Here is a 27,069-nt window from a genome sequence, read left to right on the forward strand (position 1 = left end):
AACATACAGCCAATCCGTTGTCTTCAGTTTAACAAACAGCCAACGAAGAGCTCAGAACAAACCGGGAACAAAGTTGGTAGAAAGAGCAAAATTCGGGAGAATTCCATGAAAACAGACACCTGGAGCTGCCGGGCCTCAGGAGCACAGCAACCGATGAAAAAATGCATTATGGAAAGGTTTTTGAGTCTTTGTATAAAGCCTTAAATAGGTGCACGTAAAGATAATTGAATTAAATGCACCTGGTGACTGCCAACGAGGAGTGGGAAATATGACTTGTTACTAATAATACGATGTTAAACAGGAAACATTACATCAGAGAACGGGGATGACCGTAATGATGTTCAGGATTTGGTGCATGGTAGAGCATATAGGAACACTTAAGCCACCCTAAGGTAAAGCAATAGGGCTGCAGGTCAAATAGGCAAATGAATATGAACGAAGGATTTTTAGGCGTCAAAAAGGGCTGCACGAGAAAGCAAAAGACACACAGATGATGGACCGAATGCAGAGGAAATCAAATATTCACCCCCAGTCAAGAGATCTATGTTAAATCCATCGCTCTTTTGCTCACCATGCCACCCCAGTTTCGACCCAGCCGTATGCAAATCAGTCTTGACCGAGCTACTCATGGGAACAGTCCAGCCTGAACTGCTAAGCCAGGTCCTCTGTAGTGTCCTAGCAGGGACACGTTCTAGTGTTCCTATGTGTGTATCCCACTTTACACCCACCCACCACAGACGTCACTGGGTCAGGTGACGCTGCTAATAAAAGGGCCGAGCGCACGTGCTCGAGGCCAGTTAACCCACTACCCCAGCCATGCGTCCTGTGTCACTCCTTTACCGAGCATGAGGGCCTAGGGCCCCAACATAACAATGGCGACGAGAGTGGTACTACACCCCGTGTGTACAGCCTTCGTTCTGCGAGAAGGTGGGGGAGAGAGGTCGAGCTGCCTGCAGTGAGGGCACCCTCCCCCCCCTCCTGGGGGAAGGCGCGACGCGCTGAGAAGCCTGCGGGGCGAAGCAGAGCCCGCAGCGTGTCCGGTGGCAACCGGGAGCCCACCCCGCGCCTCAGGCGCTTGCCGCTGTGACCCTGGTGGAGGGGGAAGCGCCCCGAAGACAAGCGGAACGTGCGGAGCCCACCCGCATCGACCGCGACCTGCCCGGTGTAGGAGGAGAAATACGCCGAGCGGAGCCCACCCGCATCGGCGGCGACCCCCGCAAGAAGTGTGGCTCACGCGGTGCCAACCCGCGTTACAAGAGAGCCCAGCCGGGCAGAAGGTGAGCACGGAGAATAAGCGGCAGTGAAGTGAGCCGGCTGCGAGGCGGACGGGGAGTGAAGTAGCTACCCACTCCTCCGCCCCCCCTAGCGAGAGAAAGTGACTGGTGGCGGCCGTCCACAGCGCTAGCCTATGCCCCAGTGTGGCGGAAGAAACTGCATGGCAAAGCGGAGCACACCCGCAGTTACGCGAGAACTGTGAGCAACCCTTCCCCGCCGCGCAGCGTATGATTCGAATGGCTGTTGCGGCGGGGGGGTGTTAAAGAAACGGGAGCGCCCGGCCCGCGGCCGGAGAAAGAGTGGCACACATGTAAGAGAGGAGCCCACCCTCAGAACGCCGCATAGCATAGAGACTTCCCCGCCCGCTCCCCGCGCGGCATGCAGGCCGAGTGAGGCTGCGGGAGCGGGAGAGAGAAAGGAAAAGTCAGCGCGCGGCCCGAGGCCGTTTGAACGTTTAATATAGGCGGGGGAGAAGCAGAAAACTGAAAGCTTGCCGCCCAGTGATCGGAGCCGACACCCCAACGGACACTCCCGGCCAGCGGGAGCGGCTGGCGCACAATGAACATGGTCGAGACAATGCTGGGGCATGTAAGGTGAAGCGCCCCCCCTCCGTGGTGCCTCCAGGTGTGTGCGCGAGATGCCCCTGCAGCAGCCAAGTATGCATGAGGAGCTGCCAGGCACATGAGCAAGTGTTTCCCCCCCACAAAACGTGTCAGAAGCAAAGAGGAATTAACTATGCCCCAGGTCACGAGTGATGCCTCATCTAGAGCAGCCAACTGACAGAGCCTGTGCCCCCCCTGCCTCTCAACAAACTAAAGTAAAAGAGACTTACCTGCTGTCCTGAACTCCACTGCTCTGCTGCAGCTCTGGCCCCATCTGGACTCCACTGGTCTGCCTGGCTCCAGCTCTCCTACCCAGCCGGTGAAGCCTGAAAAGGAAGAGAACATGGAGGAAAGCTCTGGCAGCCAAGAAGGGTGCTGCTGCATGGAGGAAAGCAACGCTGCCATCTAGTGGCCACTGGTGGTACTGCAGCAACAGAGAAACAAACAAACCTGCAGCAAGCCAAGGAAGTCCAGCAGCCACAGGAGACCGACGGATCGCAGCGCAAGGAAGAAGAGGCAGCAAGGCACGTACCGCAAGGTCTGACGGATGCGCGATGGTGAGCGCACGGGAATGCGACGGAGGCACACAGGAATGTGCCAGAAGCGCAGGAACGTGACAGAAGCGCAAGGAAGAAGAGACAGTGTGCCACAGGGATGCAGCGCCATCCCGCAGCGACAAGAAGGAAGAAAGAAGAACGGTGTCAAGCCACATCCACCCCAGCAAGGACTGCGCTGTCGCCGCATCAAGTGGAGTGAACCCTCGAGCGAACTAAAGGACTCAGCGCAGATGTACCCTGGACGCGGAAGGTACACTGCAGCGCCTACAGGAGAGGAACCCACGGAAGAGGATGGGCGCAGCAAGTATCCAACACTGGCGGGCAAGGATGTCGAGCCACACCCAGTGGCGCCACGAAGCCACCACATCAAGAGATCATGGTACAAGGAGCAACGCTACACTGAAGATGTACCACGACGGTACGAAGAGCAGCACGCACCAGCGCCTGACAAGGCAGCGGACACAGGTAGTCACACGACGTGACGCACCTCATGAACACAGGTAGTCACACGACGTGACACACCTCGTGAAGCCGACCAGCCAAATGGTCGCACCACAAAGGTCAAGCCGACCAGCCAAATGGTCGCACCACAAAGGTCAAGCCGACCAGCCAAATGGTCGCACAACAAAGGCCAAGCCGACCTGCCAAATGGTCGCACCACAGAAGCCGACTCGCCAGGAGTTGCACAAGGTGGTGACCGACGCACGGGTCAGTGAAGCTACAAAGCAAGAGGTCTGACGACAAGACCGAAGATATCCTGCCAGTGATCGGCAGCGCGGACCGTCAAGTGGTCCAAGAAGCTCAAGAAGAACCAAAGTAACTGGCGAAAAGGAGAAGAACGAAGCGGACCAAGAGTATGGCCCCACGAACTTCAACCAAAGTAACGGGTGAAAAGGAGAAGATGAAGAGAAGGTCACGACCCTAACTCGGAATGCTGAGGAAGATGGAGAGAGTGTTCTCGGACGAGGACAAGACCAGGGGGAACACGTGCAGAGTACGCGCGCTGCATGGAGAAGCCTGGCCAGACCAAGAGGAGAACAGAAATGGTCCAGAGTAGGTCGTGAAGCGAAGAGAAGAAGATATTGGAGTGGCACGTTTGCCACTACAAGAAAAGAAGGAAGTTGACATCAGAGTGGCACGTCTGCCACTAAAAGAAAAGGGGACAGAAAGAGATCTGAGTGGCACGGTTGCCACTGCAACCAAAGGAGAAGTCAGAGAGACATGACACCCTCACGGAGAAAGAAATAGAGGAAAGAGAGAAGAGTGTGGCAAGACTACTCACACCTCAGAGACAAGGAAGGTGACAAGCGTCAGAACACGGAGCGCAAGTCCTGAAGAACACCCGTGGCACGGAGAGAAGATCATCTGCTTGACGATGCTTTCAGCACACCTGGGATCTGCAGAGGTGAGCAGGCCGGACCGTTCGGAACATCCACCTTTGGGGTCACGCGGACACTGGTCAATGCCAGCCGTGGTGACTCAGGGGCAAAGGCCTCAGGGATGCCAGTGAGAGAGAGTATCCCCGCGACGAGAGATGGTCATCAGCCGCCCTTCAGCAAAGGTCCCAGGAGGATGAAGACGTCACGCGCAAAAGACAGGAGCCAACAGCTACCCTCCAGGTCTGACTGTGGATTCTGAGGTGAAACTTGTCGTCTCCTCCGCACCCGCTTATCGGCATGGGAGTAACACGATACAGGACACTCAACCCAGGATAGATCTGATGAAGAGGGCCTCAGGGATATCCCGTGGCAGGGGAACACCTGTGAGAGGGGCACCCTGGTGAGAGGGGTGTCTTGCGAACGACCCGTCTTTTGCCAAAACAGAATACACGCCACCGATGAAGAATAGGACTGGACTAAAAGATGAACGGCAACATCTAGCGGTGAACCACAAGAATTCCAACTGCGTTTGTCGCCGTGAAAGTAAAGCGACGAAAAGACTGTGAGAACAACTTCAAGGCAGAGCCGTCAAACAGACTGGATCCATCGAGCACCCAGGCTTGTGCCACAGTGAACTGGTGATCGTCCGCGACAGGAAGAACATCGTCCGCGACAGGAAGAACATCGTCTGTGACTCCAGGCTGCTGAAGCGTGAGCGAATCTGCGGAAGTTTGGTCAATGTATTACATCTATGTATATATTTCTTTCTCCCCTAGGTTGAACATTGACTCTGGGTTTTTGTTATTAAAAATTGGGAGGAATGTAGTGTCATAGCAGGGACACATTCTAGTGTTCCTATGTGTGTATCCCACTATACACCCACCTACCACAGACGTCACTGGGTCAGGTGACGCTGCTAATAAAAGGGCCGAGCGTACGTGCTCGAGGCCAGTTAACCCACTACCCCAGCCATGCGTCCTGTGTCACTCCTTTACCGAGCATAAGGGCCTAGGGCCCCAACATAACAGTCCTCCCTGGACCAGAAACAAGCAACCTGGGACTGGTTTCAGGGCATCACCCCATATCAGCCAGGCTCGCTTGAATCCAGTGGCACAGTGAGCCCGGAACCCACGTTTGGACATACCCGGCACACTTAGGGTGAGAAACCAAAAGACACACAGATGATGGACAGAATGCAGAGCAAATCAAACATTCACCCCAGTCCGCACTTTCCTTTAAACTGACAGTGTGAGAACCTGAGAGAAGCTGGCGGTATACGTGATCTCAGCCTCCGGCTCAGAGGTCTTAGATGCGCCTGCTGCATTTTGTTGAATTTTTCCTTTGGTGGGGTGAAATTGTGAGGGAAACATGACAGAATCTCAAATAGGAGGATGTTGTTTATCCTTTTCACTCTTTCGTCTATGGCAGTGTGAAATTTGTTATGAAGGTGGCAGGGTCTGATTGGGATCACCATTAAGCCCGGGCACTCCCATAAAAAGTGGCCCACATTCCCAAATGGTAAGTATTTTTTTGCAGCTTTATATAGCGTGAACTCGGCCCAAAGGCATTGGAGCAATTACCATGAGCGCCAGCTACATAACACAAATTCATTTTTATTTCTGGTAGATTAAGTGATTTGCCCAGAATTCCTAGATGTTGAGCTGGCGGTGGAACTCGAAAGTACTTCCCCAGTTCAAACGTCAGCAGCTCTGAGACCCTAACGCTACAGCCTATGTTTTTTTTCCCTCTGGGAAAGGTGACCTCACAGCGGGGCCCCACTCCTCCATCAACGCCTAAAAATCACTGGGACCGAGGTGACAACAACTGGCCCCTAACCAGGCCACTTCTCTTACTAACTACCTCTCCGTCCCATAATAGCCATAGGGTATAACCAGGGTCACTGGAATTATGCGGCAGGAGAGTGCCAAATTATGCAGCAGGGTTGAGTAAATTATGTGGTAAGAAAAGGCAAATTAAGCAGCATAATGCGGCACATTAATAGTATTACTTCTTTATTTCAGCATTTTTAAACTTCTGAACACTGCCTGGGCATTGGTTTCACCTTATAAACACCTGTTTAACACTGAAATATACCAATGAGCAACAGAAAGGTGACCAGTCCAGCTTTTCAAACGGCATTCCACTGGAGGCAACATGTCGCTGCAGTTTTAGTAACTTTTAAACAGTTTGAGCTAGAAACACATTTTTGTTGTTAAAATCCACATATCATGCTGCAGATTATATTTTATGTTACAAATGCGGCAATTCAATAAATATGCAAAAATCGGTGCGGCCGCACAATCGCTTAATTCCAGTGGCCCTGGATATAACCAGGCCAGGGGGGTCAAGAAAAGCACACGGCTGATCCTGCTACTCCAGGGGGGCTTAGATGAGACTTGCCCCCTCTGATAGGTCCCACCACACCCACCATAGCCTGATAGTAATTGCCCAGCGGGGAAATGACACAGCTTCTGTGTCAAGCCGGACACATGAGGCAGGGGACCCAGGTGAGAATGTCGTAAGGGCTAGAACAACATCAGGCCTCCAGCCTCAGTTTGACAGCGTGGCAAGGGAGTGGCCATGACACTGGCGACGGATGACCCTGAGGGACCGGCCCATCGCCCAATGCCCGACTGCCCGCCTTCCCAATCCGACCCTGGTAGGTGGAAGCAACCACAGCCTGGAGGGCCTTGTGAGGTAGGAAGGCAATCTTAAAGTTGACGCATGCCTATAGGGAAGTCCAGTGTAGTTGTTTTAAGATCAGGGTAAAATGGTCTGATTTTTTTAGCATTTGAGACTAGGCAGGCTGCTGCATGTAGGGTGGTTGGAAAGGAGCAGTTGTTGTTTTCGGTATAATATAACAAAATAAGGGTTACCCTAAGAAATTAACCTGGGTCACTTCATACAACAAAATCAATGGTTCATCCGAAACTTGTTTTACAAATCTTGCTTAGAAGAAGGGACACTTCATAAACTATCCGTATCCATTATTATATAATTTACATTGTAAAAACATTATGCCTGCCTTTTCAAAAGTCCAACACAAACTAATAGTGATTTTTCAATAATGATAGAATCTGAAAGAGACAGATCGCTGGAATAAACATTTATATTATTCATCCCACTTCCAATGCATTATATTAACAACAAAGTGATATTGCACAGTGCTCAAAAACTGCTTAGGCAATGAAATAAGGGAGTGAAGTGGCACACAGCCTGATTTACAAGTAACAAGAAGTAGAAAGGAGGGTGGAGAACGTACAACCCAGGAAAAATACAACATACTATCCACTCCGGGGCTCACCACAGTTTTTCCCGCATAGACTATATCCTAGTCCCCGCCACACAAACTGCGCACATCCACGAAAGCAGGCACTTAGCCAGAGGCATCTCTGATCATTCCCCGGTGTGGGTGCACTTAGTCCTTAACCAAGCGAGGGTGGGGAGAATTGTCCCCATAAGCCCGTGGTACCTCCGGGATCCGGTGGTCCGTAAGGACCTTGTCAAAGCCGTAGATAACTACTTTCAGGAGAAGGAGGGGACGGTGGACTCTTCCCAGACTCTACGGGAAGCCTTTAAGTCAGTAATCCGGGGCCAAACCCTGTCTCTAATCGCTGGAATGAAGAAAGACAGACAGAAAGAGATCTCGGAAGTTGAGGCAGAGATCTACCGGTTAGAAAGGGAACTGGAAACTGAGATCACACCAGAGATACTCCACTAGCTAAGCCTCAAACAAGATGACTATAAGGCACCAGTAACTGACAGGGCTAAAAGTCTGGGGAGGGAAAAACTGGGCAGAATATACGACCTGGGAGACAAGGTGGGAAAACTAATAGCTTGGCTCAATAAAAGGGAGTGGGCGAGCAGACTGGTTCCAGAACTCGCGGGTACAGGTAATATTTCCATAACGGACCCGCAGGATATAGCAAACTGATTTGACAGCCACTTTAGTGCTGTGTACACAGCCGTGGCGCCTTATACTGAGGAGGACTCTCATGAGTTGTTGCGAGACATAAAACTCCCACTCTCTCTGAAGCAGACCGTAACTTTTTAGAAAGTGACTTCTCGACGGACGAAATAGCGCAGGCAATTCGATCGTTAAACTCAGGGAAGGCCCTCGGTCCCAATGGCATTCCCATTGAACTCTACAAACTTAGGCCTGACAAATTAGCCCCATATTTAAAAGCCATGTTTGATGAAAGCAAGGAGCGGGGGATATTGCCAGTGGACCAAAGGGTAGCCACACTAGTCACCATTCATAAAGTGGGTAAACCCAAAATTGACTGTGCCTCATACAGACCTATCTCACTCCTAAACGCAGAGCCCAAGAATATGGCCAAGCTCCGGGCCAATCGCCTAGTAAAAACGATTGTGGGCGTAGTACACCCGGATCAGTCAGGCTTCATGCCACATCGAAACACAGCGCTGAACCTGTGCAGAGTCCACGGGGGGCTGGGAAGAGTGGCCACATGCAAGAACCAGCTGTAATTGTATACTTGGATGTGACCATGGCATTCTATACTATTGAATGGCCATACCTCTGGGCAGACCTCGCGAAAATGGGGTTTGGTCCGGGCTTCACTCAATGGGTTAGTCTCTTGTATCTTGAACCCATGGCACAAGTCATGGTCAACGACAAAAAATCAGACACATTTACATTGAGTCGAGGGACCCATCAGGGGTGTCCGCTTTCCCCTCTCCTGTTTGCTCTTGCCTTGGAACCACTGGCTGCATGGATTAGGAGGGACCCGGTGGTACGAGGGTTGCGTTGGTCCCCAGGTTGGGAGGACCGTGTTTCACTCTACGCAGATGACATACTATTGTACCTGGCCTCACCTAGGAAGTCCCTGATAGCGGTCCTGGATATCCTAGCAATTTTTGGCAGATATTCTGGGTTCTCCGTCAACTGCAATAAGTCCCTCCTATACGTCCTCAAGGGAGACCCTCCATCTCCACTGCGAGACTGCCCTATACAAATTAGCACAGTGGGCTTCAAATATTTAGGAATATTTATCTCCTTGGACCAAACACTCTGCTACAATCGCAATCTTTTCCCTCCGCTACAGAGGCTCAAACGAGATATAGCTAGTTGGAAAGCACTTCCTCTCTCGGTATTGGGCCAAGCGGCCCTTTTTAAGATGATGTAATTACCCCATTTTTTGTATTGCCTTGCAAAATTCACTAGATCCTGTCCCGATTACATATTTTAAAGAAATCAAGGGCCTACAGAGGGATTTGTTGTGGGACGGGAAGCCACGCATCGCACTGAACAAGCTCACATTGAACTGGTATGATGGGGGTATTGGCCTCCCAGATATAAAAAAATACTACTGGGCAGCTCATCTTGCGGCCATCAATCATGGTACCTATGGTCGCCCTGATGACCCCGATTATAACGTGGACAGATGGCTCCTCTCGGGGTGGAAATTATATAACAGGGCGCTCTACTCAAAACCTGACCAATACCCACTGACAGGCCCTACTAAACACTCAGTTAACATCTGGCATCTCACCACTAAAACCCTCGGATGGGAGCATAAACTGACTTTAGCAACTCTCTTATGGGACTCCGAAAAGATGGGTAATCTATGGAGGCGAAGGGATTTGATAAGTGGGAACTCATTGGGATCTCGCAAATTAAAGACATGTGGGAGAAGGGCAAAGTGAAGACGTTCGCCTCTCTACAACTCCAACACGAGTTAGCCAACACAGAGAGATTTCGCTACACACAAGTCCGCCATGCACTGCAATCACTCCTCACGAGTGGCTCCTCCCCTCCTGAGTTCTCGCAGTTTGAAGATAGAGTGTTGGATGGTCACCTACCCGAGAAAACTATATCACTAATATATAAGAAATTTATCAATAATATGGCAGATCCCCTGCAGCCACTGCTGGAGAAATGGGTAATGGATGGCATCGAATTGAACGATGAAGAATGGTAGGAGGCAGTATCCTCCCCAAGAGTGGTAGCAATCTCAGCACGACTTAGGCTTGTACAGCTCAAAATCCTCCACAGAGTGTATGTTACAGGGCCCCTACTGGTACAGATGGAGAGGGCTGAGGGAGGAGAGTGTAGGAGACGGTGAGGCCAATCAGGTACATTCATGCACAGAATATGGGAATGCAGACACATACAATCCTATTGGCGGAAAATTTACAACATATTAAGTGACAGACTCACCTTAGTCCTTCGCCCAGAGCCACGTAGGTGCCTCCTGAACATATGGGAACCGACTGATCTGAATAGTCACCAAACACAGTTGGCTACACTGGGATTGATGTTGGCAAAGAGGAACATTGCACAACTATGGGGAGCGGCGCAACCACCCGCAGTAGATGCCTGAGAAAAAGACCTTGACTGGTGCATGCATAGAGAAAAGACGGTCTACATGGCCCGGAGCTGCCCTAAAAAATGATCCCGAACATGGGGCCCATGGAACTGATACCGAGGGGATATATGCAGTCCGCCACGTAGCATTGACCATGATGATGCCCTTACCCCGTAACTCGCCATAAAATATAATGTCACAAAGAACTGTTGCTTATTGTCTTCACCAAGTAAAATTATACTGCCTCTTCTGTACTGTATATCTGATGTCAATGAATGTTAATAAAAAAGAATAAAAAATAAAAAAAAGAAGTAGAAAGAAGCACAAATAAATTGGAGTTGATGTGACCAATTAATAATCTTAATAGACTGACCAAGTGTCCCGGATATACTGGGACAGTCCCAGTTTTCCCCCCATCTGTCCCGGCAAATTTCACTAAATTTAGCAGCGGCGGCCGGCACGGATCGGAAGTAGTGGGCGGGGAAGGAGGCGGGAGGTAGGGGAGTGGAAGCGGGAGTGGGGAGAACACGGAGGGGAAGCGGCTATTAAAAAACAAAACAAAACAAAAAAGTATCTTTTCGCCACTTCCTCGCCACGTCTCTCCTCGTAGTCCTTCCCTTGCTCGGCCACAGGAAGAACACCCAGGCTCAAAGTCAGACAATCACAACGCTGCCTCAGCAGCATTGTTATTGGTCTGAGCGCCGTGTTTCGATGTTTAGACGCTGACTGGAGGCCTGGCATGTTCTCCACGTAGGCTGTAATGCAGCCTGCATGGAGAACATGCAAAGTGCTCAAGACTGTTTTGGGCGACCCGAGAGGGCTGTCCAAGCAATTATTGCATACTTTAGGAGGGTGCTACTACTCATCCCCTGCCCCTGTCCCCGCTCCCTCACGCAAAGCTGTGGGCGGAAGTAGGATATAACCAAAATGATAATAACACGAGTTCTTATCATTTCATTTTCTCTGTGTTTCACTGCAAAAAAGCAATGGGTGCGACGCTCCTCCTCCTTAGCAGAGGAGCCGCCACTGCAATTTAGGACATCCCGTCTTCAGAGAGGGTCACTGAGCAATGTGAGAGGCAAGTTTTCATGTATACCTTTTAGATGTACGTAGCCCCTTACAGAACGCAATTTAATCGACACAGGCAATGCTGTGAGTAGAAGTTGCATTTAACTCTCCTTAGATCCTCCCGCTCAATGTTTTATATGTTTATGGGTGCTCTCAAAAAAGTCATTGTGTGCCCCTCGGTAAATTGAAAATTATGGTCCTTTTTCTCTATTTGTGAAATGTCCTGTTTAATTTCCAACATCTTGCCACCGTATATCTTAGACACAACTGTCCACTTGTCTATGCGTTTAATGGCATTTCAACCTTGGAAGATTGATCCACGGGTCATCATCAGCACAAGGCATTGTGCACACCTTAGGATAAATGGAGTGTAAGGAGGGAATGAACATATAATAGTGTATAATTAATATTTTGGAAGGGTACTATGTCTGTTGAATTATGCTAAACATCATCGGATCTGGGGGAAGCAACTCACTCATGCAGGCTGCTAAAGAGTAGGAGTACATTTTGAAATTGGATTGAATATAAACTCTACCAACAGTAAAGTAGAATTCTAGGTTCATGTCCGTATGCTCAGACGTAAAAAATTACGAGAACATTGACTTTGGTAAGATATGAAACAGCCACGATAAACTATTCAAAGTAAGAAAATACACCCAAATCTAAACCCATGTGCAAAAATAAGGAACGAACTAACCCCGGAGTAAATCACATTTGCACTAATTCCGCTTCGAGTTTTTGTACCTGATAGATAAGTCTGCGCAAAAAAAGGGAAAAAAGAATGCAAACCTTTTCCACTTGCACTTATCACGAGTTAGGCTGGGGAATAGCGCACGCAAACAGATTCAGTACACATTTAAAGTGGAATATTTCTTCCTTTCCATGTTCATCATCAGCCAAAGTTGTGGTATGTGCAAGGACAAAATGAGAAAAATGCAGAATTGGTTCGTGCAAAATGGAAGTTCATATCTGTTTTGCGCAGATCCACAAATGGGGAAAAATTGGTGGTAAGTGTGAGCACAAAGCATTAGCAAATGCAATTTGCACTTGCCTCTAAATCCGCAAAGTGGTACAAATAGACGCATAAATCATTTGCGCCCATTTTTGCGCTTACATGAAGGTCCATGAGAGGGTCACATATGAGTGCCAAAAGCAAGTATAAGATTAAAACATAATAATTGTAATAGAAGCAGCAAAAACATGTCAGTACATTCATGGCTACATTTTACCATTTTGATGTTCAATTTATACTTTCTCTTCCCACAGGGAGCTTATGTGATAAACCTGGAACTGTACAATGAAAACCAATATCTTATCGCCTGTGCTAACGTCACCATCTTTAGCCGCTGATTCTGTTTGTTGTTTTTCACGGAAATTGTAAAAATAATTGTATAGAATACAATACAACCACTGTGCAGAGAACTATATAAAATTTCAGAAATGGGTGAGGATGAGGAGAGCAGAATCAAAGACCAGCCTATTTCCCCTTGTTTGTATGTTTAATAATGCAAGAATATCATGAAATGGCTGGCCGAACTGCTGTGTAGTAAGACAGAAGCGAAACCATTTCAATCACACTTGGGTCTGAAGATGTCGCAGGTTTGTGGATTGCGGGCCATGTCCTGAATCGTGCCAAAGTAATAATTAGTTTTTATATAGTGCTTCATACCTTACTTCTGACATTGCTATGTGCTCTAATTTACAGATGTTACTAGTGCCCAATTTAATAAACATCAGTTTACTAACATCAGCAGGTTGAAAGTTTGAGTCATTATTGTCACGATTTGTACTGATAACCAGCTGATCACTTTGTATGCCGGAGATAACAGTAAACTTGCTAAGCCATCTTGACTACATTCCGTTTTCCACTTTTTTTTAACTTTTTCACTCTACATCCACCCCTGTGTAATATATTCTAGATAGGTGTCACCACCAAACCAAATCTGTTCATTTGTCCTAGAATGCAGATCAGATGCAACTAGAATGCACCCATAGAGGCTGGTGATTACAACGTGGAGCCTCATTTCGGGTTGAGTAGTAACAAATCCAGTTTATCACACAAATGGAAGGGGGGAAAGGCATATTCTCACTACTCCGGCCTCCCCAAGTACAACTGTATCCCACGTGGAGGAATAGCGAGTGATTTTTAGAAGGCGGTACGTGCTCAGTGAAAAAATACTGCCCTCACTCACAATATTGTGACATGCTTCATCATTGCGCTTGCTTCAATACACCCCGGTGCAGACCAATGCCTGGAGGCACGAACCACCTTATAAAAAAAACACTTGCTACTCCTCCATGTGTGATATAGGGCCAGATGTATCAATGGTTTTCCCATTCACAAACGGGTCGATTCTCAGAATCGGCCCATTTGCGAACGGGAGAAAGCCTTTTGGGATGTATCATCCCAAAAGGCCCTCGCAATATAGGGAATCGTATTTTGCGATTCCCTATTTTGCAAATGCATTTATGAAATCGCACATTGCGATTCCTTAAATGCAATGTAGGAATCACCCAAGTTGTGCGAATTTACTCTAAGAAATTGCAAATTACCACCAACTTCAAGTTGGTGGTAATTTGCGATTTCTTTGAAAAATGCAGTTAGGGCGCCACATGTGCACAGATACATATTTCAGGGGTGCAACAGGGTGTCCTTTTGACACCCTTGCACCCTTAAAATTGCATTCGAGGTTTGGGAGTACCTAACGGGTACTCCCAAATTGCGAATGCCTTCCCATTCATTCCTATGGGCCTCTAGGCCCATAGAAATGAATGGGACGGTATTCCTTCATTGCGAATCACTATTTGCGATTCGCAATTAAGGAATCGCAATTATTATTGCGATTCCTACATACATTCCATTTTGCAAGTCCTTAATAGCGATTCACTAAAAATCGCTATTAAGGACTCGCAAAACTGATTTTTCATACATCTTGCCCATAGTGACAAATCCACCCATGGAATTTTCTTCGCCATAAGCGTAGTGCTGTAGCGGAAATTCCAGAGGTGGATTTTGTTCCGGATATAATACCTCCACCAGACATTCGAGGATTCATCGTTACCACTTAACTATAAATCATCATGTATATAATTGCAGAAAACACCCATTTTAAAATAAGTAAGTGAGCACTTAAAAGTCTAGTTTACAACTTTACAATGACTATTAGTTCCTGTTGATCGACAGGGACATCACGGACACAAGCAATTGCATAGGAAAGTAGAATGTACCAAAAAATGTGCTTTAAAGCACTTATTTTAATTTGTGTCATTTTTCACATACTGGTAAAATTATTATAACCTCTGCCTACCTTAGCAGGCCTTTTTCCTTGGGCTTGCCAGAAAATCAAATGAATGGCCGAGGATTGTGTTAGCAATAGAGTTATCGGACCCATAGAAAAACAGAAGTGCACCGAAGGTGTACTTAGGTTCTCAAAAAGCATCCAGAGGTAAAATGTTTATCTTTAATTAATCTTTGTTTCCTTACGACAGAGAACATTCTGCGATTGTTAGGGATTGAGGTGGGCATGGACATCAATTCACCAAAATACCAGAGGTAGTGGAAGTGACTTCACATGCCCCTTGACCTTCACTTTCACTCACACATACATATGCTTATACATACACAAGCATTCCCACATACAAACACACTCATACATAAACACACTCTCCCTACGTATGCACACACACATACACACACTCTCTCTTACATAAACACACTTAAAACTGCAAGCACGCACAGAACATACATACATTAAAAAAAATGTTTTACTTACCTCAGCTGCCAGTGAAAGTCATATTCCAGCTATTTGTATTCCATTTTTGATTGAACTGAAGGCAAATAATGTAAAATTATTCATTATTAGTATATTAAAAAATTGACAAAAAAAGAGGTGAGTGAAGCCCCCACCAACGTCCATAAGGACGAGCTGCTTTTGTTCCTCCCACTGATTTTACCACTGCTGATACTAGGAGTCGCAAAGGCAGTGCCAGGGGTTTCAAGGGGCATGCCAGGGGTTGTAGCAGTAACTCCAGGTGACTCTTAAATGATGTCCACGGAGGTGGGGGCATTCTAGGATTGACCACTGTACAGAAATGAGTGAAAGCACACAGACCAATCAGGTTATTAGTCCTCACCTGAGACTTACAGGTTGTTTTTCAACTGGAAGAGCACACAAATGTCCTCTTGTTGAACCTAGGACAAGTTAAATGTGGCTGTGGGTTACAGAGTTTTCCAGGGCGAAAGATATTTCGGCTGTGAAGAAAAATATATGTACAATGGTTCATGTTTTACTCCTACCTAATTTGTGTAAGATCACTCTCTCAACCACAAAGAATCAACTGAACCTGTGCAGTCCTAACAATTTTGTGCACAATGACGCAGACACTATCTGTAAATTAGATTATTTCGGCAAGAGACTCTTTGTCAGAAGTCAAACCTAGAATAAAGGAATATTTAAAAATTGTTCCTTGTTATACCAAACCTCTGTATAGAAAAAGTGAAAAATGAAGGAAAGAGTCAAATTCAGAGCTAGACTACAAACATACAAAATGAGCAGGAGGAAAGGTACTCCTGGAAAACCTTATCCGCTAATTATACTCTTATAGAGGTTTTTAAGGCTTAAGAAACTTAGGAGATTCTGCTACTGGCAAAGCAGCAATCTTCGCCTTGATGTAGCCGATCCCCTCCACCTGCACACCTCTCCTCGCTGGAAGATTTCAGGAGCAGACTCAAGATATGGATTTTTGACCAGGGCTCACAGAACCCCACCACCTGGAGACACCCCGGGGTGACAAGCCGCGCTGTACAAACCTTACTGATTAATTGATTAATACAGCATTTTACCTGGACCCAAAATATTTAACGTTGTATTTTAGGAAAGCCCGTCTGCGCCTGTCTGCGTCCATCTGTGCCCGTCTGCGCCCGTCAGCGTCCCGGAGGCGGCCGGCGCCGGGAACTCTGCCAGACCCGCTAGAGGACATAGAGGTATGAGCTTTTACAGCGTTACATATAGCAGGGACAGTCTTTTAACGATTGGTAGGCAGACAATGTGCCATTCCACTATTAAGCTCCTGGTTGATTCTGAACCACTACATTGTAACGCTTGTAACTGGAAGGCTGTCCAAAGATTAGGAGCGGGATGTGCTCTTAGGGAACATGACCATACACTTCGCTCACAAACCCTCGTAAATGATGTGACCAGGGAAACTCTTGCAGCTATCTTGATTAACGCCAGATCCATCAAGAAACATGAATTACAACTTTATGATCTCCTTTCGGATGCCAAGCCGGACGTTCTGTTTATTACAGAAACTTGGCTTCATGAGGGATCTAATCCGACTCTGGCAAATGCTATACATCCTGATTATACGATAATCAGGAAAGATAGACAGGAAAGTAGAGGCGGGGGGGGTAGCGATTATTCATTAGAGGTCTCTCCCCTGCGCGTCTATATCTATCACCGACTTGGAGGGAGCTGAAACTTTAGGTTTTCACTTAGAGATATCTGCCAACCAGTCAGTTGCCGGAGTGATCCTTTATCGACCGCCAGGGCCGACTGGACGCTCTCTGGAGTCCATCGGCCATGCTATTGCACATATTGTAACTAGATTCAGTCAATGCCTGGTCCTCGGGGACTTTAATATACATCTAGATCAAAAGGATGACCCTGAGACCAAGAAGCTGTGCGAATCCCTGGATATTCTCAGCTTGACTCCGTATGTGATGTCTCCCACTCATGAAAAGGGTCACATTTTGGACCAGATTTTCTCTACCTGTAATATTGTATTAGATAACCCCCTTCTAATTGTTTGGTCTGACCATTTTATGCTTACTTTTAGGCTTAAAATGATTCCGAGTAGAATACAGCCTCATTATACTCAACAAGCTAAAGAATATAGATCTTTTAAGCAGATAACGCCTGACTCCCTGGCGTAAATACTGAACTGCAATCCTGTTCTTGTGAGGGGGTCCTCAGAAGAGGGGACGCACGCTCTGGAAAACTGGCTCCATAACTGGGCATTTCATCTCGTCTCACCTAAGATGCGTATTTCCGTACAGGGTAAAACTTCAGCGCCCTGGTTCACGGAGGCTTTAAGAACAAGTAAAAGGGCTTGCAAATGCCTTGAACGTTTATGGAGAAAGGATTTCGATCCTATAAGAAGAAATATATACAAACAAGCTCTCAAAGCTCACTATGCTAAAGTCCGGGAGGAGAAAAAAGCTTTCTAAACACTAAAATTGACCAAGCCAGAAACAGATGTCGAGAACTGTTCAAAATTGTGAAAGATTTTTCCTCTCCCAATGTCACTCAGAGCCCTTTTACTCCTACCCTTGAATGGACGAATCAGGTTGCAAAATGTTTCTTCGATAAAATTAAGTCCATTCAAGACTCATTTGCTAAATTTATCTGTATGAGTCAGGATGCTGTGTTAGATCCTAAAGGATTTTCTAGGGAAAATATGCTTTTGGATTTCCCCCCTATGTCCCTGGAGACCTCGCTTGCCATCATGAAGGCACTTAAGTCCGGGTCACCATCAGATCCTTGTCCTGCGAAAATAATGGCATCTGTAGCTGAGGTCTTGAACCCAGCTGTGAATCAAGTCCTGAATTTGTCCCTGTTAGACGGTAAGGTCCCAGTGAGGTGGAAACAGGGTAAGATTATTCCCCTCCTGAAGAAACCTTCAGCGGACCCTGCAGTGGTAAGCAATTATAGGCCCATAACACTACTTCCATTTTTTGCCAAGGCATTGGAGAAGTACGTGAATGTGGTCATCACTGACTTTTGTGAGACCACCAAGGCTTTTCATCCCAGCCAATACGGTTTCAGAGCTAACTACAGCCCTGAAACGGCTTTATTGGAAGTCACTGAAACTATCAAAGCTAGCCTTGATAGAGGAGGTAAGGCAGTATTGATACTGCTGAACCTCTCGGCGGCTTTTGATACCGTGCCTCATGGAGGACTCCTACAGAGACTCAGTGAATGTGGCATTGGGGGCACGGTTTCCAGGTGGTTTTCCTCTTTTTTGGAAGGCCGTCAGCAATCTGTGTGGTCTCCCCCTTTTTCTGCGAATATCCCTACAATGAATGTAGAAGTGCCCCAGGGCTCAGTTCTGAGCCCAACGTTATTCAATATCTATATGGCACCGTTGGCACCCCTCGCAGAACAATATGGGGCACATGTTATAACCTATGCTGACGACTCCCAATTGCTGTTTACGTGTGAGAAGGACGAGTCGTTCAATGAAAACTTAATCCATTTATGCCTGACAAAAGTGTTTGACTGGTTTCGACAAAATCAATTGTCTTGCAATTCCACCAAAACCGAAATAATCTTCTTCGGTCACACCCCTGGGGATGAATGGCGGAATTGGTGGCCTCAGAATCAACTGCCACCTGCCAGCCCAGTTACCACAGTTAAAAATCTGGGAGTCATGCTTGACTCTGATCTTTCTATGAAGTCACAGGTGCAATCCGTGGCCGGCATGTGCTTTGGACTGTTAAGAATGTTGAGAAACTTTCTACCACTGCTTCCCCTGTCCCACAGAAAAACGGTGGTCCAAGCCTTGATTATGTCTAGGCTGGACTATGCAAATGCCTTATACCTGGGAATCCCAAATTATTTGTTGGGTCGCCTACAGGTTGTTCAACATGCGGCCGCCAGAGCCATTTCTCTGGTAGGGCCTAGGACCCATATGACGACTCATTTAGAAGCTTTACACTGGCTTCCAGTGAAGAACAGGATAATCTTCAAGTCTCTTGTGCTGGCCTTTAAGACTCTTCATAACAGTGGGGCTCAGTACATCAGGAAAAAAATCACTCCTTACACCCCGGCCAGACTCTGAGGTCATCAACACAACACCTGTTACTGGTGCCCAAATTTTTGCGGACTAGGAAGGGAGGTCGCTCCTTTCAGGTGGTTGTGGGAAGATTATGGAATACTCTTCCTCTCGCCCTCAGACAGGAACAGGAGCTTTTTAGTTTTAGACGCCAGCTTAAGACCTGGCTGTTCCAGCAGTAACGGTGGACATTGTGGTTTAGAACGCCTACTATCTCTCTTTCAAGGGGATCTTTCAGCGCCGTGCGCTCTATAAATCCCCCATAACATTAACATTAACATTAACAATCTTCTCTATTTGATCCTCCGATGTATCTTACTCATCGCATTGAGGGGTGGGGAAACTAGGGTATTGAATGTTGGCTACCCAACGAGGACTAGGAATTGGTAACCAATTCACAAATTAGTGATCAAGTTTAATTACACCACCTTTAATACAATGCTGTAGAGGTATAAGATGGCAACAGGAAGTCCAAACCTCCTGAAGAAGTTTAATCGGTCCAAAAACATTGATCAATAGTCCTGCACTGGCAATGCAGAACAACTGCATTTCATAAAATAAATGTTTGTTAGTTTTCATTTCAACATGGTTTAAAATCTTATACAAAAAATCAACTGTAAGGCAAGTTAGACACACAGTATATGATAGTCTTCTATTTTTACAAATCTAAGGGCTTTTTTACAGTGCTCATACTATATGTTTTCCCAAAATCATTGTCATTTTCTAAAACGTGTGTAAGGTGCATTCATTTCATACGTGTTTTTTGTTCACATGTTCAGTTTATATGTCGTGTAAAGGATAGCCAGCTTTTAAGCTAAATCACAGCTAACATTAGGAAGGCTCTTGCAAAGGACAGATTTGTCACCTCTCTTCATTCTGCCCACACACCATTTCAGCTGCTAACGTCCTTTACCCTGCTGAAGAGGAAGAAGTCTCCAAGGCAATTTAGACCATTAAATCTGGGTATCTTCAGAAATGTTCTCCAATCCACATATTACACTATCTCTGCTCTCTCACCACTGAGTCTTTACGTATGATCCTCAATGTTTCCCAGCAGCAGGTAGGATGCCCAAAGATGTTAAAGAGACAATCATTCTCTCTCTTTAACAAAAAACAGGGGCTTACCAAATAATCACTCAACTAATGTTCTATATTCCTGCTGCAAGCGCCAAGTGAGCACCGGGACAACCATCTGACAAAATGTATCTCTGCCTTTTTGGAGGAAAACAAAGTCCTGGACTGGTATTTCATCCCAATTTCAGCAGTGAAGTGGCCGTAGTTATTGTGCTGATCAACTCCGAATGGTGGTATGAAGCAACATGGTCAATGCCGTGATCCTTTTGGATTGGATCGTGTAGAGGTGTTTGAAATGGCCGATCATGGCCTCCTAATAACTAGGCTGTTTGGCATTGGTAAAAGAAAAGAGTCCTTGATTTGGTTTACGTCTTCTGCCTAACTCTAGCCATTCCTCATTTACTTCACAGGATATGACAATCTCTTCTGGTTTCCCTCAGGGGTCTGCCCTTTCACCCTACCTCTTCAGTGTCTATGTGGTTCTGCTAGCTACACTTATCCATACACATGGCCTCCAGGTATTCGCATACACAGATAATTCTAAGATCCCCTTAACCTGTGAGGCAGAGGGTTACAGCATTGGCCTTCCAGAGTGGTATAGCAGACGGATCACGGACAAAATATCGACGGACCGAATAGCGAGGTACCAAAATATCGACGCAAAAATATCGAACTCAAAAATATCGACATCGTATCTACATCATGGTAAGTACAAAAATATCGAGAAAAAAAATATCAATGTCAAAAATATCGTTGTAAAAAATATTGGTTTTTTTAAATGTTAAAAAAATAATGTAAAATAAAGTAAATAATACATATAATTAAAAGAAACATAGTTAAAAACATTAAAACATGTTTAAAAATAACAACTAATACATATAATGTTAAAATAAATTAAACATATACATATAAAAAATAATATATATACTTACTCCACAGAGTGCAACAGTAGGGAAAGTGTTGGATAGCGTAGTGGTAAAAATGACTATTCCCATTCCAGTCAGTGCAACAGTAGGGAAAGTGTTGGATAGAGTAGGGGTAAAATTACTATTCCCATTCTAGTGAGTGCAACAGTAGGAAAAGTGTTGGATAGCGTAGAGGTTAAAATTGCTATTGCCACTCCAGAGAGTGCAACAGTAGGGAAAGTGTTGGATAGCGTAGGGGTAAAAATATCTATTCCCACTCCAGTAAGTGCAACAGTAGGGAAAGTGTTGGATAGCGTAGGGGTAAAAATTACTATTCTCACTCCAGTGAATGTAACAGTAGGGAAAGTGTTGGATAACATAGAGGTAAAAATTACTATTCCCACTCCAGAGAGTGCAACAGTAAGAAAAGTGTTGGATAGCGTAGGGGTTATAATTGCTATTCCAATTCCAGAAAGTGCAACTGAAGAAATAAAAACCTTCTAAGGGGTTCACTGATACACCTGGCCCTTAAAACCAACAAAGAAGAGATTGGCACGGAAGCTGTAATATCAAGAAAACATATTTATAAACCTCACATGAGGGAGATTGCGTCACACAGTACCCTCAGGCCACTGTAGGAGGCATTCTAAGGAGTACAGAGAACAGGGGCCTTAGATAGGGATAGGTTACATAGTTAGCATAAAACCAAGGGGAGGTCGTGGCACATACAAGCATGCTTATTGACTAATATGGGTATACAAAATTTGCTTGCTCAACAAAGTGGGAGGGGAAACTAGACTCCTCACATCAGTAAGAATAGCCTGACAGTTCTATACTAGGAGCAGGTGCATTCTACCAGCTAGGCCTTTCTGAGCATGTGCAAGGCTCTGGAAGAGGGAGAAAGCACATGGCTAACTAAAATGGCTGCCAGGAACAAAATGGCTTTTAGCTCATGCTAACAGCAATACCTGCAATCTTTAACAGACGGTCCTTTTAGCATGAGCTAAATACATTCCTATGATCTAGAAGGAACATAGAAAATATTTTGCACATTTATTCTCATAAATTCATCAATATCCTAATCCATTGCTAGGTGGGCATTTCTCATTCTAAATATTGTTAAGCGGGCATATATAAGGTATAAGCAGGGGTACAAAGGGAACAGAGCATTGGGTCATAATTAACATACAGGTATCAGGAGAACACATATAAAAAAAAACATTTTCAATAGACTTTTCCAATATTTTTTTTATGAGGGCTAGAGTATCAATTAATATACTTTAGGAGGAGGGCAAAGTAACATTTGTCAACTGCTCAGAAGAACGTTTCTCTTGCAGAATAAACATTATTCCTAATGCAAATATTAAAGCAGTCAGACAAATTATTACAAAAACAATCCTGGCTGCAGAGGACCAGGAGGACCACACAGGGCCATCCATAGGAATTAGGACGAGGAGCCACAAAAGGCTGCTCCTCCTCAAAAATGGGACGACTTAAGGGGTACATTACTAACAAAATGAAGTCCTTGGGAAATTGAAGCCGCTGTACAACCAGCCAGAGGGGAGTCTTCTCCCTGTGTCCGTTTGAGCCTCACAGGCAGGCTCCTGTATTGCTCCTCTGGCACACTGCTCTTTCGTTGGGGCCACAGATTATATCCAGTGTGCCCAGGTATCTCTTGATCAACAAACAAAGGTGCAGACTTTACAGCCAGCATTCAGGGGCGTGATGCTGAAGTACCTGAAGCAAACCTTGTTTCAAAGGAGGTCACCTCAAGCAAAAGCCTCCTTGCCATTCTGGTCGGTCTGTGACTCTCTCAGCTGGGCACCAAAAACTTGATCCACAACTTCTCCTTTCTGATTTGTGACCCCGTCTTTCGCCCAAGACAGTGGCAGGGGTACACACTTCACATCCCAGTGCTTCCGGCCTTCTACCTTCACTGAGGTTCTAGTTGTCAGCAACGCCTGTGCTGCTTGCTTTCACCTTGGCTTCAAGCTGGACTGGTGCTGACTCCTCAGACTGGATCTGATGTCCGGGCCCCTCTGGCAATGGTTGTAAGGGAGCAAATATCTATTGGTGGACAGAACAAAAGGTCTTTAGACAAGGCACAGAAATAATCCATCAACAGAGAGGATAGTCTCAAAATAATTCCTAGTTTTGGGGCGCCCCATGTATTAGCAAGGCTCCCAAGAACCGCTTCATCTATCTGAGAGTAAAAACCCTGGACCTATTACACTATTTGAAGCAGCTAAGGAAGTCTGTGTTCATTTACTAAATTCTGAGGAAAAGAGAAAAACAATACAGACATACTCCAAAAACTTACATTTGTGTATTCCTATATTATTCATCTCCTACGCCGATGACACCCAGCTGATCCTCTCCCTCACCAACGACCCTGCCACCGCCAGAACCAACCTACACGAAGGGATGAAAGACATAGCCGAGTGGATGACGAACAGCCGCCTGAAACTGAACTCAGATAAGACGGAAGTCCTCATCCTGGAATCATCACCCTCCGCCTGGGACGACTCCTGGTGGCCCCGTGCCCTTGGCAGCGCACCCAAACCAGCAGACCACGCACGCAACCTGGGCTTCGTCCTGGACTCCTCCCTCTCCATGACCAGACAAGTCAACGCCGTCTCCGCATCATGCTTCAACATCCTACGTATGCTACGTAAGATCTTCCGGTGGATCCCCACCGAAACCAGGAAGACGGTCACCCAGGCCCTCGTCACCAGCCGACTGGACTACGGCAACTCCCTCTATGCCGGAACCACAGCCATACTCCAGAAATGACTCCAGCGCATCCAGAACGCCTCAGCACGCCTCATCCTGGACATTCCCCGACACAGCCACATCTCCGTACACCTGAGAAACCTGCACTGGCTCCCCGTCAACAAGAGAATCACGTTCCGACTCCTCACCCACGCACACAAAGCTCTCCACAACCAAGGCCCAAGATACCTCAACGACCGCTTGACCTTCTACACTCTCACTTCGATCAACCAGCCACGCCCTCGCCGCCGTCCCCCGCATCCGAAGAGCCACAACAGGAGGAAGATCCTTCTCCTACCTGGCTGCCAAGACGTGGAACTCCCTCCCCATCCACCTCCGCCTGACCCAAGACCACCTCTCCTTCAGGAAGCAACTCAAGACCTGGCTGTTCGAGCAGTAGCGGACCCCCCTCCCCCAAGCGCCTTGAGACCCTCCGGGTGAGTAGCGCGCTATACAAATGCTTGATTGATTGATTCATCTGAAGAACCTCAAGAAGAAAGGAAACGTTCTACACTTTTACTCATGAACTTTACATTACTTGTACAGGACTGCAGACACTTCTAAAATGATGTTTCTTTCATAAAGACACCTATATTGTACGCTTAGGACCATGTTCTCATATTATAGGCGCAGCGGGAAAATCTAAAACTGCTAATTTAACAGGGATTCTTTTTACATAAAGAACTAAAAAACTCAACGTAGTGGGTACATAAATTTCTCCAGCAGAACATGTTGTAACAAACAAACTCCTATAAAACAATATTTTCCTTCAAAAATGTTTGCTGAGGATCACATGGGAGTCTTCCCTGACATTATAAACCTTATGCATTCTACTTTTCACGATGTGGACTATGCAACATCATTTTCAAAGGACAAAATCCTATTCACCAGCTCTAATAAGGGCTGTCAACTCAATTACACAGACTAACTAATATAAGACTAGCAATGCCTTTGCTAAACTGTATGTAGCATGAGAATAACATCTAGTTTCCCCTTAAAGATCAAATAAGGGGACAGCAATCTAGACTACTCATCCTTTCATAATTTCATCAGCCAGGATGGGCAGTAACATGGCGTAATTTTTTTATTAATTTTATTAATTCTAACAATTTTTAAACAGTATTACTGAATAGCCAATTTAATGTCTCATGGCTGTTTCCTAGGCGGCTTAGACAGGCTCAAAAGAGAGTGAGAAAAAGAGAGAGAAAACATAAATTTGCCTACCCTTAATTTGTAGAGGAGCTAACCTCCTTCCCCCATTTCGACAGTAGAAAACCTGAAACAGGTTTCACTTCTGTCGACACTATCAACCCCTATTTGTGGCAGCTGGGCACAAACAAACTTGTAGGAGGTAAATAGCACATTGAGCTAGCTAGAACACATTAATAACCAACTACCAATTCCTTTAGCAATTGTACTAGTGTAACATGAGGGCGCATGAATGCAAACTAAATCCCATTGCCTCCTTATCTCAACCCTTGCACAGTAATTTGGAAGCTAAAAGCATTAGTGCCATATACATGGCAGAGCTATGTCCTAATCAGGGCCCACATATACCACTATATTTCCTTATGTTCATATGACTGCACAAAAACTTGCTTTTGCCAAAAATAGTACGCAAAACTTCTCTTTCTCTCCCTGCGCTGCCATCTCGTCTTTGAGAATTTTCAGAGGTCAAAATGTCAAAGCAAACCTTTCCTTTAGCCCTGCTAGGCTGCTAAATGCAGAACTCGACCTTTAACCCTTACCAGCTGTCCAATTTTGTGCAAGGCTTTCCATGCGGCTTTTCCAATTCCAAGCAACGTATGGAGACTCACAGCTGAAAAGCAGTCCTATTCCCTTCCTGTTTGCCAGTAATTTAGAGGTAGGATAATAACTTCTGCTGGTTTTTTATACTTATTTTCATTTGTGTGCAGTGTGTGGTGTGCTTTTCTAGCAGTACAGTCATCTGCTTGTTCTATACTTGCATGTGTGCATTACTGAAGCCTGAGATCAGTTTGAAAACTGCTCTGAGTGGCAGAACTGCTTTTAAACAGTACATTTTGCCCAATTTCGACTTTGGTGTTGGGGGCACTTACAAATGAATAACCTACAATGTTTTGGCATATTAGTCATCCTCAGAGTGTCCCCTAGATATCCCAGGAATGGGGGATCAGAAATGTATAAGGTACACCCTTATAAAAATGAGTTTTGTATGCTTGGGTAAAGTGACATTTTCCATTTTAGTTCCCCCCATTGCAGTAAATCGCTGCTTAAATTCAACTTTGATGCTAGGAGTTCACAGTATGATTATTAGGCATTATAGAGATTAAAAAACAAATTTAGTGGACTTATTTTTAATAAACTTTTTTTTTTCATATAATCAAAATGTCCTTTTTTTATTTTTTAATAATGATCCCCAACCCTTTTTATGGTTCAACATATGAAAAGCAAGCCTCATTCCTTTCCTATCATATTTAAACACATTCATTTATAACCCTAAGCACAGAAGCCTTACTTGATATATGAAAAGTCTGCGCCACTTTTTAAAGGACAGTTATTATTTAACATCAGAACCACAGATATGCTTATGTAAAAAGCTTTAAGAAAGGAAGTCCCTACTTTTAATCTTTTCTCTGTTATACAAAATAATGAAACTGTCTTTTGTAACTTTTAAAATCAACAGTTTGTAATGCAGGCCTTTATACCGTGTTTTGCACTAACTTAAAATCTAGTTGACTCAGCAGTTTCCTTGTGGCTTGGGACCAAGAATAGCCATGTATTATTGACGCAGCTATGCTCTTGACCAGCAGGCGTCACTTTACACGCCTTTCAAGCCGGCACAAATCTATCGTTCTGTAATGTCGTGTTCATTTCAGCAACAACCAATTCACTCAGATGGCGTGAATGCCTTTCAATATCTAATATAATGTATATAAGGAAAATGCTGTAAACATTTTATATTGAGTCATAGGTGTTTAAAGCACACAATTTTGGTTTTTCTTCCTTTCTATGAGGCCTATTTTATTCCTATTGATTGTGAATTCTAATTTATCTTTAGCATTGTGACAATTTGCACACATGTATAGTTTCTTACTCTTTCCATTTTAATGATAGCGTGCAGCTATTTAGCATATATTACATAATTCATTGCTGGATTTTTTGTTAAAAAATGTAATTCATTCAATGACATTTTGCATAACAGAATGATTACAAAAAACCACATTGAGCTCATTCCAGACATTTTCAGAAGGGGGTCATACACCCAGAACACACAATACAGTGCGCTTAAG

At 45.5% G+C, this 27,069-nt stretch overlaps 1 protein-coding gene across 1 annotated transcript in view; it reads left to right on the forward strand.

The window, feature by feature from the left end:
* Window positions 1-12,560, forward strand: part of LY86 (lymphocyte antigen 86) — a 228,132-nt gene extending 215,572 nt beyond the window's left edge. The window contains exon 5 of the mRNA XM_085606613.1: window positions 12,477-12,560. Coding sequence (XP_085462739.1) covers window positions 12,477-12,560 — 84 coding nt within the window. The remainder of the gene's footprint in view (window positions 1-12,476) is intronic.
* Window positions 12,561-27,069: the final 14,509 nt, after the last annotated feature.

Source organism: Triturus cristatus, chromosome 5_2 (genome assembly GCF_964204655.1).
Source record: "Triturus cristatus chromosome 5_2, aTriCri1.1, whole genome shotgun sequence".
Taxonomy (NCBI): Eukaryota; Metazoa; Chordata; class Amphibia; order Caudata; family Salamandridae; genus Triturus; species Triturus cristatus.